Source organism: Kogia breviceps, chromosome 16 (assembly GCF_026419965.1).
Source record: "Kogia breviceps isolate mKogBre1 chromosome 16, mKogBre1 haplotype 1, whole genome shotgun sequence".
Classification (NCBI taxonomy): domain Eukaryota; kingdom Metazoa; phylum Chordata; class Mammalia; order Artiodactyla; family Physeteridae; genus Kogia; species Kogia breviceps.
The window spans coordinates 6,464,483-6,480,446 of record NC_081325.1 but is presented as its reverse complement, the minus strand read 5'-3'; the positions used below and the strand labels follow the sequence as shown (position 1 = coordinate 6,480,446).

Here is a 15,964-nt window from a genome sequence, read left to right as displayed (position 1 = left end):
TTGCAAGTCGTGATGCAGTATAAAAGAACACCACAATTTTCTGAAAATGACTGCAGAGGCAGATAGGAAAATCCAGGTGTCTTTGATAAGCCAGACATTAAAGAGGTTCGCAAAAATATTAAACAGTGCCACTCTACTGAATAGGTAAATTTTTGCAAACATAGCTATTTCTATAAAAAATATATTATCTACACATGTAACATGTTCATTATTTTTTTAAAAATAAATCAATAAATACTTTAAAGTTGCTCAGCTTTAATTTCTAATACAGTAAATACCGATAGATATAACCCGTGTAAAAAAGTTCTGTGGGGTCCTCAATAATTTTCAAGAGTGGAAAGGATCCTAAAGACCCCCAAATTTGAGAACCACTGTTATGAGAGTTGAAAAAAAAATAGCAGTGTCAATAGGAATGCTTGCTTGTCTTGTCACCTCATGGGAGAGTGTGAGTTTCCCATCCTGTTCTCCCAGGATCCACCTCTTATAAATCTGGAGCATCTTACTTTGTCTGCCATTTTTTTACTCTCTTTTCAACATCCTTCTCCCGCCCTTCTTGGGAAGACGCTGCTAGTTGCCCCCCAATATCCGTTCTTCCTTTCTTCTGTAGTAAAAGCACCTCAGATTTTATCTGGTACATGACTGACTGAGAAAAAAAGACTGAGTTCCTGGCCTTGTAGCTGGTGTAGACATGAGACTAAGTTCTGGCCATTGGGGTCCATGTAGAAATGGCACAGACCACTCCTGGGAAGTGTGCTTGAAGGGGGTGGGGGCATGCCTCTTCCTCTTCTTCCTTTCTGCTAACTAAAATGTGGAAAAGAATCACACCCTTTGGTTGGGAGATTTGGAAAACTGGAAGGAGCCCAGGTCCTTCATAACTCTGGAACAGCCAATCTAACTGATATGATACCCAGAGAGTAGGTCAGTCAGTACCCGACAGATCTCAAGCTGGCCTGTGCATATGGCAACTCTCCTCAGGAAAAGCAGAGCTGATGTTGACAGACTCGTTCTTTGACCCTCAGAAAGTTCTACCAAGCCAGTAAGTGGTACTAAGGTTATCAGGTTAAATGACTTCCATCAGGAGAGCTGCCTAGTAACAAGTGATCCCCTTCAACATTCCTCATCTGGCAAGAACCCTGACTGATATTTTCTCATCCCCTTGTCAAGTCATCTGAATTTATGATTTAGCTTTAGGCTGATTCTTGCACAAAAGGTATTAAAATGGACCAATGACTACTGTCGGCCGGATCAAGGTCCTGCCTTACACCAAAAACCAAAGCAGCCTGCCCCTACCAAAGTCTGCACGAATCTAATTCATATTAGTAGAGGCACCTTATCTCTCCTCTCTTAAGGACAGAGGGCTGGAAAGAAGATAAGAGAAGTAAGAAATAACATGTATTGGTGAAGACGTGAAGAAAATGGGACACTTGTGCACTGTTGTTGGGAATGTCAATTGGTGCAGCCACTACGGAAAGCAGTATGGAGCTTCCTCAAAAAATTAAAAAATAGAACTACCTTATGATCCAGCAATTCTACTTCTGAGTATTTATCTGAAGAAAAAGAAAACACTAACTCTTAAAGACATCTGCACCCTTGTGTTCATTGCAGCTTTATTTACCACAGCCAAGATATGGAAACAAGCTAAGTGTCCACTGACGGGTGAATGGATAAATTGTGGTATACACATGCAGAGGAGTACTATTCAGGCATAAAAAAAGAAGGAAATCTCGCCATGTGTGGCAACATGCGTGGACCTTGAGGACGTTACGCTAAGTGAAATAAGTCCAACAGAGAAGGACAGATGCCGTATGATCTCACTTATATGTGGAATCCTAAAATAAAAAAAAAAAATCAAGCTCATGGATAACAGAGAGCAGATTCGTGGTCACCAGAGGCATGGGTAGCGGAGTCAAGGGGTCAAAAGGTAAAAAGAAAAAAGCCAACCACCTAGGTGGTTATATACACCAAGTCAGGAGATCTGACAAATCAACAGTTAACTGGAGCAGTCAACCATTTAAATCTGTGTTCCTCATTAGTTAGTTCCAACTAGAAAAAAAAAGGATATGCTCATTCTTGTAAATACAACTTCTAATTTTTAAGGAATTATAATTCTGTCACTGACAAATAAAATTTGTAACTGCAATTTTATTTTTTTGTAACTGCAATTTTAAAATAGCAATGTCGTATCTAAAAATCTTGTGGGATATTTTAAAATATGGCATTTAAATTTATACATAAAAAAACTTTTTGAGGAAAAATTCATAGAAATGGTAGAAAACGTTGACCATTCAATGAGTATCCTTTGTCTGAAATTGGCATTGAAACTGATATTCACTCCACCTGGCCTGGTACATCTAGAACATTTATTTATTTTAGTCCAGACCAGTTAGATGGCACTTTATATGGCAATAAAAAATCCAAACAAATGAAAAAAGAAGTTAAGAGCAGATTTAACTAACATTTAGTAACTGACTGCTCCATGCCAGGAACTATGCTGAGTGTTTCCACATACATTATCTCACCAAATTTTTACCATATCCTTCTAGGAGGTCGCTATTTCACTGAAATCTAAAATGATTACAAATGTTACACAAAGATTGACTTACATTGGATCATTTCATCTTATTATACCACTGCATCCATAAATACATCAGAATGAACTTCTAAAAGATAATAGCTTTTAAAAAATAAAATAACAGCAATCCTATTATCACACCTAAAAAAAATCAACATCAACTCTTTAATATCATCAAATACCCTTGTTTCAATTAGTTTGGATAAGGATCCAAACAAGGTATACACGTAGACGTGTCCCAAATCTATTAAGTCATAGGATACTCCTCCTCCTTTTCTCCTTGCAATTCATTTGTTAAAGAAACTGGTTTGTTTGTCCTGTAGAATTCCCCACATTTTTGTAATTTTATCTCTATGATATCATTTAGTATGTTCCTCTGACCTCTATTTCCTACAAACCGGTAGTTCTAACTAGAGACTTGATCAGATTCACGTTCAAGTTCTTTACAAGGATGTCTCATAAGTGGTGGTACCCTCTTCCTATTGCATCTTCTTGGGGTATAAAGATTGATGGATGAGTTCAGGTGACGTCAGCCTGACCCACTCATCAGAAAGTTCCCCATCAGCTTCTCATCTGATAGATTTAGCAACCGTGGATGATCTTTGCTTAGATCCAGTGTACCATTAGGGACTGTAGAATAACGACATTCTTTTAATTTTTAAATCAGGTTTACTGAGGTATAGTTTAGACCAACTAAAATCTATCCTTTTAGGTAAATAATGTGATGGGTTTTGACAAATGTGTGCTGTCGTGTGATCATCACAACAGTCAAGATATAGAGCATTCCCGGCACCCAGGAAAGTTCTGCGGTACCTTCAGCCCTTCAGCCCCTACCTCCTGGCAACCAATGAGGGGTTTTCTGTCCCTGTGGTTTTGGCTTTTCTAGAATGTCATATAAATGGAATCTTACAATGTGTAATGTTTTGAGTCTGGCTTCTTTCATGAGCATAATGCTTTTGAGGGTCATCTATGCAGTGTGTGTCAGTAGTTCTGTTCCTTTTCGTTATTGATGAGTATGGAACGTATGGCTGTTACAGCTGTGTATCCACTCGTCGGCTGATGGCCATTTGGGTTGTTTCCAGTTTTGAGCTATCGTGAATAAAACTGCTGTGGACATGACTGGACAGATTTTTGTGTGGGCTTACATTGTCAGCCTCTGATAGGTGGTTAGAAGAAGAATTCTGTATGGTGAGTGCATATGTATAAGAAACTGCCAGTTGTTTTTCAAAGTGGCTGTAGGATTTTACATTCCCACCAACAACATGTGGGCACTCTCGTTCCAAATCCTCCTCTTTGTTTGACGCTGTCAGTCTTTCTAAATTTTGGCCAGTCTAGTGCATGTGTAGTGAATAAGTAACTGTGGTTTTAATTTGTATTTTCCTGATGACTAATGATTTGAGCATCTTTTCAAATGCTTATCGGCCAATTTGATATCATTTTTGGTGACGTGTTTATTCACATCTTTTGTCCATTTTTAAATTAGATAGTTTGTCTTATAATTGAGTTGTTATTTCAAGTGATGATAATCTTATTCTATAGTCCTACATTTAACGGTTGCAATTCTATAAGGAAGTTTTCTTTCATCAGTTATTTTGTAACTTTGAAGTACAACTTGTACAAGGAACAGGATAAGTGCTTGGCCCTTCCTCACTATTTGCCAGTTTTATAATAATTTGGCCCCTTAGCCTCATCCAAAAGTCTCTTGATATGATTTTTATTATGACCTTGTGGATTTTAACATATTTTAGGTTATCTCAATCATTATTGCTTTATTCTTTGATGATTAAATTAGCCCATCTTTGACTAGTGGGAGGCCTTTCCAGTTGGTTCCTGTGTCTTTCTGACATGACTCCAGTAGTCTCTGACAGTTTTACTTTCTGATCTGATAAGATTTTCTGGCTCTTCTTATACATTTCCTATCTATGTAGTAAACACTTTGTCTTGCCCACAGAGAGGTCTGGCCTTTGCCCTGGCTTCTGGGAGGTAATATCAATTCTGGGAGGCAATGTCATACCCGATAGAAATGTCTTTGTTTAGGGTGGAGCTGGCCACAACTGATAGTCTTACAGGGAGGGCTGGCCATGCCAGAGACAAACCACATGACTGAGGGTGGGAATTTGGGGCACTGTGGTATTGGTCAAACTGGAGACTGATATCAACCATGTGAGCAATCAATCAATCATACCTAAGTAATGGAACCCCAATAAAAACTTTGGACACTGAGGCTCAGGTACGCTTCCCTGGTTGTCAGTATGCCAAGTGCATTGTCACATGTTGGTGCTGGGAGGGTAATGTGCGGGTCCTGACTCCACGGAGTGGACAACAGCAGCTTTGTGTCTGGAGCCTTTCCAGACTGTGCCCTTTGCATCCCTTATTTTGGCTGATTTTAATCTGTATCCTTTCCCTGTAATAAACTGTAACTATGATAGCTTTCTGTGAATTGTGTGTGGTCTAGCAAATTACTGAAACTGAGGATAGTTTTGGGAGCTCCCGGAACTTGCAGTTGGCATAAGAAGTGAGGGCAGTGCTGGAGGCTGTGACAGCTAGCTTGCAGTTTGGCTAACTCCAGGCTAACAGCCTCAGATCGGCAGCCAGTTATTTCTCTAAGGATCTGTCTTCTTTCAGTGAGAAATGGAATTATATATACCACAGTAGAATTTATACACCACCCCTGGGTGCCAGGGATACTCACTGCTACTGAGTGGATGGGATGGTCATTGTTTCCAGGACTTTTCTGTGAACAGAGCTAGAAAAGCTCTTCTCTCTCTCTTTTAAAGAGAACATCTAGCACAACTTCATAGTGGTATTTCCAATTAAAATTTAGGAGTACAGATTTTTATACCTTTGATTTTATATTTATCTTTTACACTGAAATTTTTGGTATTTATAACAAATAAATATTTACTTATTTGCTTTATCCTACTATACAATATTTTCAGAATAACAATATCGACATTATTACCAACAATGTGATAACTGGAAACAGTTTGAGATTTCTTTCTAGTTCTTCTTTGCCTTTGGAAATACAGTCAAATTTCAGATCACCTGAAACAGTTCCTCCATGTGTGGCTAAGCCATCTACTAAATGACTTATTGAGGTCCATTTATTTTATGTTGCTTGATTTTTAGGAATTGCCTTTTCCCTCTTATTTCTTTAACTTTGACTGAACCTTGTCTTCTATTTGACATAAACCCTGTGCTTGGTTCTAAGAGTCAAATGCACAGAGATCTAGCTTCCACTCCTGTCCCATTTTTACATTGTACACGTTTTAACGGCCCACAGTACTCCATTATAGTGAATTTTAAATTGTGAATAAAAGACCTAGGCCAGGGCTTCCCTGGTGGCGCAGTGGTTGAGAGTCCGCCTGCCGATGTAAGGGACGCGGGTTCGTGCCCTGGTCCGGGAGGATCCCACGTGCTGCGGGGCAACTAAGCCCGTGAGCCGTGGCCGCTGGGCCTGCGCGTCCGGAGCCTGTGTTCCGCAACGGGGGAGGCCACAGCAGTGAGAGGCCCGCATACCGCAAAAAAAAAAAAAAAAAAAAAAAAAAAAAGACCTAGGCCAGCATATTTATTGGATGTGAATGCTATTGCCAAAAGTAACGCTTAGAAGAGTAGACTTGATTCTTTTTTTTTTTTTTTTTTTTTTGTGGTACGCGGGCCTCTCACCGCTGTGGCCTCTCCCATTGCAGAGCACAGGCTCCGGATGCACAGGCTCAGCGGCCACGGCTCACGGGCCCAGCCGCTCCGCGGCACGTGGGATCTTCCCGGACCGGGGCACGAACCCGCGTCCCCTGCATCGGCAGGCGGACTCTCAACCACTGCGCCACCAGGGAAGCCCAGACTTGATTCTTAAGGTTAAATTCTTCCTTTGCCTATATCATTAAGTTTTAATAAGCTCTGTTTTGTATAGAAACTGCAAAGGTAAACTTTAGTTCTACACAGCTGAACTGTCACAAAATCAAAATACTTAAAATTATAAATTTTAATTTACTGAGGACTATAATTAAGATAGAAGTTCTTTTTTTTTGTTTGTTTTTTTTTTCTGTACGCGGGCCTCTCACTGTTGTGGACTCTCCCGTCGCGGAGCACAGGCTCCGGACGCGCAGGCTCAGCGGCCATGGCTCATGGGCCCAGCCGCTCCGCGGCACGTGGGATCTTCCCGGACCGGGGCACGAACCTGCGTCCCCTGCATCGGCAGGCGGACTCCCAACCACTGCGCCACCAGGGAAGTCCAAGATAGAAGTTCTTAAACAATGAACACTGACATAATATTACTCTCACTCAGGTGGCCTTAGGCACAGCAGCGTCATCATAGCTCTTGGGGACTTGTGGACCAAAGGGTGACAACACCATGACAAGTGTTCTCTGTCCACACCCCTCTGCCCACTTCCGTGGCTGCAGCCCTCAGCAGTGTCCCTGCCCTACCACTTGCCTCTGAGTGAGTTCCTCTACGTCCACGGTTCTACATTCCCTGTATATGCTAAAGAAAACTTTTCTCTTTAATATATACATGAGTTTAAATTTTAAGGAAGATGACTCAAGAACTTACCAGCCCATAGGTCCCATTGTTTCTGCTCTTGTTTTCCCACGTTTTGCCTCTTTAAGCAGTTCTTCTATTGCTTTCCTGGTGGGAAAAAGGAAGAAATTTGAGAGAATTTTAGTCACCCCACTAAATTTTGAAAATCAATTTGTTCCACGTATGTGATCCTGGGAAAGCAAGAGCTTTTGAAGCATTAAACCTCAAAATTGGGGGAGAAATTTTTTAAATGTTTTTAAATGGTTGATAGTTTTGAATACATAAAAATTAAAAAGAAGCCTTTTCCATATAGGGGAAGAACACTGAAGAGAAAATTAAAGGCAAAATGACAAATTATATCCATATTAAAAATGTTCAAATGCACTATTATTCTAAGAAATACTAATTAACCCAACAATGATGAATCTCCGTTTCTGCTCATCAGTTAGTGAGGAAGTGGAGAAATGGATATTCTTTTCTCTACCAACAGGGACTAAAGCTGATGTAACATTTCTGGAGAACAACTGGAAACGTGATAAAGAGCCTTAAAAATGAAACATACATGTTGACCTTAAAATTTCACCTTATTCTAAGAAAAATTCAATTAAGTATGCAAAACTATATGTATAAGGATACTCATTCAAAAACTTAACAGCTAAAGTAAAAGAACAGAAAGCTTAAATGGTTACTAAAAAGGGATTGTTTAAATAAATCATGGCATATCCACGTAGCGGAAGATTAGGCAGTCGTTAAAAATGAAGAGAAATGCTTGGCACAGAAAGATATTCATAACATGTTAAGTGTATAAATCTGGGAACAAAAGAGTGTGTATAGGATAATTTTATTTTAAATTTATTTACATGTACCTATCGCACAGGGAAACATTTGGAAGGATGTTACCAAAATGATAAGTTTGGGGGAGATTTTTAGTTTTTTGTTTGCTTCTCTGCATTTTCTGTTTTTTTCTACAGTGAAAATTATTTGTGTAATTGTTATAAAGAGTTTTTTTAAAAGCCTAGAAGACATATCTATCAACCATACTCTGAGGCTTTACCATGTATAAGATATTGTGCAAGGTGTCATGGGTAGTAAGATAGGACAATGGTCATCCCTGACTTTAATGTTACCTATGATATAGCAATAATAAAGTTAAGAAAAAGAGAGTATAATGTTGCAAACAACGATAGTCCAAAGACAGAACTATAATTCTAATCACAAAATTTGAAACTGGATAATTATATATTGATTATATATAAAAACATTTAATTACACTCTTATAGTACTACTTTAGGTACAATTCACATAGTCCTCAATGATATTACCATTCTGTTAGTTTATAAGAATGTTTTATTTTGTAATGATTTTTATTTTATCAAAGCATGCATATAGCTTAAAGAGAAAAATATTATTTAAAGACTTATAATGAAATACAGCAGTCTTCTGCATCAGCCTTCCCTACCTACCAAAAAAAACAATTTCAACTCCTTTTTAATCTGTTTCTCCTGGTATTCACCTCCATATTTCTAATAGTATTCTTTCAAACTATTTCACCACCCTCTTAATCCTCAACAGATATATCTGGCTATTTTTCTATAATTTACACAAGTTTTAATAAACTCCTATTAAGAGTGAGATCTTTTAAAAAAATGCCATTTCAGGGCTTCCCTGGTGGCGCAGCGGTTGCGAGTCCGCCTGCCGATGCAGGGGACGCAGGTTCGTGCCCCAGTCCGGGAGGATCCCGCGTGCCGCGGAGCGGCTGGGCCCGTGAGCCGTGGCCGCTGCGCCTGTGCGTACGGAGCCTGTGCTCCGTAACGGGAGAGACCCCGACAGTGAGAGGCCCGCGTACCACAAAAAAAAAAAAAAAGCCATTTCAGCTAACTGAGCAGCTGGACACTTTCTAATCCTTCCGGGGGGGCGGGCACTGATGGGCTGATGAAACACTGACCAGCTTTTCTGCTTCTTACCCCTGGACTCGATCAGACCAGGTGTCATAGCCCAGCCTCCTGGTCGGGAATTACTAAGTGCGCGTGACACCACATAGCCTTCTTCCGTCTCTTTAAAATAATAATACATCCTACGGATGTGATCTGAGGGCTTTGTCTCATAGAGTATTTCAGGAAAAATTTATCCTATCTGGCTCCAAAACAGAGATCCTTCTTCACCCTTACAGATGTAAGCAAAGAAAAAGCAAAGGGTAAAAATACGCCAAATACACCCCTGCCTTCCCATCCATGAGAAGGGTAGCTTTCAGAAAAACAAACAAAAAACAGCCCGGAAATCAGTCATCCTGGATCCACCGATATGTCCTCTCTCCTGACAACAGACACAGTTAAAACTCATCAGTGAAAGAACTTGCTTGGGCAGTTCCCCAATTATGAACAAACTGTGTGTCATTTACAGATGAAGTAGAATGCATTTTCCCATAAAAACGGTTAAAACGTTTGCCCAGCTTTCTGGACATGCCTACGAAAGCCAGTTTGTGTCACGATACAGTTGGAATGCTGTACATCTGCTGGAAGCAATACTCGGTCAAGAACAGTGCCGAGATCCTGCAGGCCTAGTCTAGGCACCTTCCAGAGTGTGAAGTTGGACGTGGATTCTTCTGCACTTGTGCTTTCACCGAAAACTGTCTCCAGTGCTGTTCTTAACTTTCTCTGCCATGATTAAGGATACCTTCTGACTTAAAATGACAGCCCAAGAGAAAAGAAGGTGTAAGTATGAGAAAGACTGCCTGTGGTGAACCAGTTCTCCAGCGATGAAAGATGGTGACAGGTCAGGAGCAGACAGGGCAGAACCCAGGCCCAGCGGACTGCCTGCGACTGAGGCGTTACTGTTTGGACAGCTCACGTTGGCATGAGCTTTACTGTTTACAAAGCACTGTCCCATCTGAACATGTTAACATAGTCATCACGACCAGCGTTCAGATGAGGAAGGAGGTACCCGGGACCCTGAGAGCGAGGGCGAGGAACAAAACAAAACAAAAGGACCCGTGGGTTTAAGGCTACCCGCCCTCCATCTTCCTATGTCATACTTCCTGTCTCCTCCACAAGCATTTGCACGGCATGTCCTGGAGGAGCCCTTCTCTTGTTATCATTAAAAGGCAAAAAATAAAGTAAATGCAAAAGGAAAAAAAATAAAAAAGCCTGACAGAGCTGCCACTGCTCCCGCACTCATTCAGAGAACTGCAGAGGCAGAGGAACGGAGGGCTGCTCTGACTTTGTCCTAAGAATGTGGAGCATTCGCTGTGTTCCACCCACACTCTGCAGGGGCTTCTTCTGCAGGGCTTTCCTTCCAAATAGGAAAACAACTTCCAGCAATCATGTGTTTTGTCCTTGAAATAACAACATCACCTTCAAAATCAACAGGAAAAAAAATTAGAAAGTCAGGTAGTTTTCCTCACTCCTGTAGCCTCTGTTGTGTTTTTTGTTTTGTTTTTGCGGTACGCGGGCCTCTCACTGTCGTGGCCTCTCCCGTGGCGGAGCACAGGCTCCGGACGCGCAGGCCCAGCGGCCACGGCTCACGGGCCCAGCCGCTCCGCGGCACGTGGGATCTTCCCGGACCGGGGCACGAACCCGCGTCCCCTGCATCGGCAGGCGGACTCTCAACCACTGCGCCACCAGGGAGGCCCCGCCTCTGTTGTTTTTTTTCTGGAACTCTCGCTAATGAATTCTCGGGTAAGGAAATAACAAAGTCAGTTTCTACCACACATTATCACAGAGGCTAGATACTTAAATTATCAAAGATTATGAAACATCGGCATCATGAAACAAGATAGTTTTTAATGAGATCGTGAAACAGAAGTGTAAACTGCAATTAAAATACAGGAAAAGCAAACAGTAGGAGAATATATAAGAACTAAGTACAACACGGACTTGAACAATTAAATTTCAGACACAAATTTAAGTACCATAATTTTTATGCTTAGATCCTTTAAGCATCTTAAAGGTTTCTTTGTAAAACAAATCCATTGTATTAGAAGAGACAGTCCGGTGTAAATAAGAAGTCCCAGAAAGCCAGGTCATTAAGCAGACAGTTTCCTGGGCACAGGAACAAGCTACAATCGATTTTCAGTGATCCATGCGGGTATTATCCACAGCCAATTTTCCATCCTAGCTCAGCTCCTTCAGGCCTGCCTGTTCACCCCATTAGCCAGCTGGTACATGCTTGTAGAACATACACTGATCATAATAGCAGCTTAAATAAAACCTGAGTGGGAACACAAATCTGGTGCAAAATCGCCTTAAAATCCAAAGTCAAACAAATTAGTTTTGAGTTATCTGGGTCTGTGGTCCTTTGTACTCACATAAATCAACTGAGAGTTAACTATATCACTATAGCGAAAGGGTAGCAAGATATTTAAGGCGCAACTAAAATGAAACAACGGAAATTAAATAATGAAGAACACAAGAAAATGAGATTTTTAAAGAAATTATATCAGAGAAGCTAAATATCAAGTAACTGCTCAGAAAAAGACCTCAACATATACCTTCTTGAGAAATGGTGAAGGAAAGTGTTAGGGACTCAATGTTTGTGTCCCTCCCTCCCCAAACGTAGATGTTGAAATCCTAGCTCCCGATGTAATGGTATTAGGAGGTGGGGCCTTTGGGAGGTGATTGGTGCCCTTATAAAAGAGACCCCAGAGAGCCCTTTCCTCCCTTCTGCCACGTGGGGACACAGGGAGAAGACGGGCCCTCACCAGACACCGAATCTGCTGGCAGCTGGCTCTCAGACTTCCCGCCTCCAGAACTGTTAGAAATAAATGTTTGCTGTTTAAACCACTTAGTCCATGCTCTTTTTATTACAGCGGCCAGACAGCACACTAGCGGGCCTTAGCTTTACTAGTCCAGAAGCCCAATTTGGCCAGGACAGCGGCTGGACGGCAGCACCGTATCTGCCGTCATGTGCATGGTGAGCTTTGCCTGGGCTGCACCCTGCCCAGGGCTCTCCCTGTAGCCACGTCCTCACCACCGGACACTCAGGTCAGAGGTCACCTTCTCCACCAGCCCTTCCTCATCTCCCACCGGTGCCTTATCAATAGGTATTAGAGAACCACCCTTTGCTTTCAGGCCCATGTACCATACTTGTAAATATTTAAGTTACATTTAAAAACCGTTGAATAAAATATACTCATTCCTCCTACCATGACAAATACACCTTCATTACGATAAAAATTTAAATGTGTAAACTCTGTGTGGTGATAGATGGTAACTAGACTTGCCGTGGCCATCACTTTGTAATGTATAAAAATAGAGAATCACTATGTCGTACACCTGAAGCTAATATAACATTGTAAGTCAGCTGTTCTTCAAAAAAATGTGCAAAGCTATGATTTAAAAATTTAAGTTAGCAAAATATGAGATAATAGAATTAACTCCCCGCACACATTGATTATTCTCTTAATGGGTTGGTAATATTTAGATGAATACATAAAGACACACAAAATTGGGCTTCCCTGGTGGCGCAGTGGCTGAGAGTCCGCCTGCCGATGCAGGGGACGCGGGTTCGTGCCCCGGTCCGGGAGGATCCCACGTGCCGCGGAGCGGCTGGGCCCGTGAGCCGTGGCCGCTGAGTCTGCGCGTCCGGAGCCTGTGCTCCGCAGCAGGAGAGGCCACAACAGCGAGAGGCCCGCGTACCGCAAAAAAAAAAAAAAAAAAGCCACACAAAATTTATATATATCTTTATTCCATAAAATTTATTTTCTTGCCTTTATTTCAGCAAAATCACTAATCATATTGTTCTGATCAAGATTTTCATATAAAGTAAGTTCTATGGACTGTAATAATCTTAAGTATTAAAAGACAAAATGTAACTATTCAACATGGACCGAATTTTAATATATTGTCAAAATGTAAATTAACATAAATGTAAAAAAAATTGAAATCCTAAATTGTAAATGTTTTACAGTTTCCCTGTAGATTAATGAATCAGTAACAAACTTCTTGTATGTTCTCTAAGAGCTACACACATACCAAATGTATGAGTCATTTGATTTAACATTAAATGTTAGCCTCCAAGTATAACTATTCCTCATACTTAACTACGTCATGAGAACCTCCAGAACACTGAACTGAAATCCTAAGACAAGCAAGCAGGTGGAAGCTTAGCTCTACCAGGAAACAGTATTTCCTTAGGGCAAAACCTCGTGCACTCACGCTGAAAAGAAGGTTTTGCAAGTTAATGTGTCTTTTGTCTTCCGAACGCTGGGCCGCTCACATCCTTCCTGGACTCGGAAGCAGTGTGCGCTCTGACGTCACCAGCGCACAGCCCCCCATCGCCACAGACCCCACAGTTTTCTTTCATTCCGGGACGCAGGTCAAAACAAGAGGAGGGTGTTTCCTGGGCTAGGAACTGCACCGACGGAAGATCTGCGCGTGTTTGGGGCACGTGGGGCTGCCCAGGTTCAAGGAAACTCTCCTTTGAATATCAATATAATAAGCACTTTAATATGCACCACTGGGGATATGATGAAAATTAATGGTGGCAGCAGTACCTATGCGCCATGTATCTTACACTTAATCCTCACAACTCCTCTGGGTAACTACTATTTCATTGATAAGGAGGAAATAAGAAAGAGTGAAGAAACTGGGGCTGGGCTGTGAACCCGGGCAGTTGACTTTTAACTGACCCTGACACTACAGTTCTGGTGAAGGCGAGACCCCAGCCTCGACACAGCCGAACCCCGTGCGAGGAAGGCAGCACATTTTACTGTGACGATACCGCTGTGGTGAAGGCAGAACTCCCGTCTCTTCACATGGACTTGGACAGTCTCAGATGTCCACAGCTACCCATCCTGCGTGACTTCTGAGGGTGGGTTATTATTACAGCGAGATGACTTCTTCAGGTAATATGTGGGCTGACTTCTATTAGTTTAGCTCTTAGAGGGAAACCTTATCTCTCAGGTCATAAAACACCTCACCTGAGGAATGACCTTATAATGAAGTCACCTCGTTGTCAAAGTAGTAAGTATTTCTACAAATATTTATTCTTAAATCCCGATTAAGGAGCCACGCACAGAAAATACAGTGATTCATTTTCAGTTCATATTATAAGACCTAGTTAAATGTGCCACGGTAAATTGTGTATTGTGAAGGCAAGCTATCTCTTACTGAAAACACTTTGTGCAGGTGGGGTGGGGATGGCAGAGAACTACCTTAGAAGATAGTAAACTCGAAATAGAAAAGCCTGTGAATTATACCATTGCCAGGAACAACCTGTCTGTCTGATAGGTCAATTAAGTTTAAAAGCATATAACTTATATACATGCCTTACTAACAGATTAGTTGGGAGAAGTAAACTCAGTCAAAGAATATAAGGTCAGGATAATTATTGAGGTCTCTTACTCTGTGAAAGCATTTTGTTATCTCTTTATAAAATTCAAACTCTCACCAAATAGCCGTTCGAAATGCAAAAAGGAAAAAAATCACAACGATGGAACAAAAGGAAACATTGCTATAGAAAGCCTCTAGGGCTCGCCTCCGCTGCCTTCTTCAGTGAGGCCTGATGGCGCGCTGCCCTTCGGTAAACACACCACACACCAGAAAAGCCACCTCGCCCATCGCGTGGTCTATAAATCACTCTCTTAATCCTAAAAGAGCTTTATTTTATACCAGAGATCTGCGGGTTTCTGCAGACTGTCCTAAAGGACCCTTCAGAGCTCTTGGATTGCAGCCCCATCCAAAGGACGGCCTATTCAGCAGAAGGCCTGGTCAGCCCGCTGAAGGCGTTTCCTTCAGCTGTGTCAGGGCTGCAGCAGTCTGCTGAAAACAAGCCATCCATCCCATGTACATCTCCGTGTCTGATTCATCAAGTGATTGTAAACTGCACTTGGAGCTAAGAGCCAAGGAATGGGGAAAATACAGAATATTCCAGAATGTGTAGGATTTCCTAATCAATTCATGCTCTTTAAAAAGTGTTTTCCTTTCAACTGCATTAAGCAGTGTGGAACCCAGGAAGAAAATTCTAATTCTTAGAAGTCCCACAATACACAAGGAGATGGGAGGAAGAGAAAGCCTGTGTTCCTTAGCGACCAGAGCAGGTTCAACGGCTGCCCGGGGGCCCTTCAGTACAAGGCAAGAGACAATGAAACAGAGGGCGCAGCCCCTCCCAGCCCCCACTGTGTGCACCTCCAGACCCAGCCTCATCTTGTGCACCAGGAGTGTCCTGTCTTCCACACTTTAGGTATCAAGGGGTACTTTGAGAGGGATGGTAGTTTCCCCTACAAAACCGGCTGGGAGAGTTTCTGGAAAAAAAAAATAGTACATATACACACAGACAACATTTTCTACCTCAGTCATTAAATACAAGAATCTACTGTACAAAATAATTTATTGAAAACAGTAAATTCTTGACTCTTTGTAAACTCTTTAGTGTCAAGTTTCAAGTTGTCTTTCAGGGGCTGATACACATGACAATGAATTTAAGAAGGACAAGGCAATTTTCAATCCCATTTTCCAATTAAAAAAGAAATCTTAGTTAATATACGTACAAGTGCTTTGGGGAAAAAATTCTACATTTCTATAATGTAGTTAATGGACTTGAGCAGTTAGACACACACACACAGAGACTTGGGGAGTAGTGTCTCTTTGAGGAAAATGTTTATAAAAGTTCAAAGTTCTGCTGAACTTAGATGGCTCAAGGAACAAGTCAGCCAAAACTGCACAACTGTGAAAGCAAGGTTTTACATTTACTTATAAAGACCCGAGATGCTTCCCTCGTAGCTGGCAGAAGTCATAGACTCTGTTGCAATGCAAACATCCTTACAGATGCTGAATTCAACAGCACAGGAGGGACCACTAGAAGGGCTGCAGAGATGGCCAAAGGGTAGGAACAAGCACATGGGACTAATAGCTCCAGGAGGAAAGAAGCCCAAAGCATGG

At 41.6% G+C, this 15,964-nt stretch overlaps 1 protein-coding gene across 1 annotated transcript in view; it reads right to left on the bottom strand.

The window, feature by feature from the left end:
• The window catches only part of LOC131743413 (protein POLR1D-like), a 42,500-nt gene that overhangs the window by 9,067 nt on the left and 17,469 nt on the right, over positions 1-15,964 (bottom strand). The window contains exon 2 of the mRNA XM_059042119.2: positions 7,122-7,196. Within this exon, the coding sequence (XP_058898102.1) occupies positions 7,122-7,196 (75 nt within the window). The remainder of the gene's footprint in view (positions 1-7,121; positions 7,197-15,964) is intronic.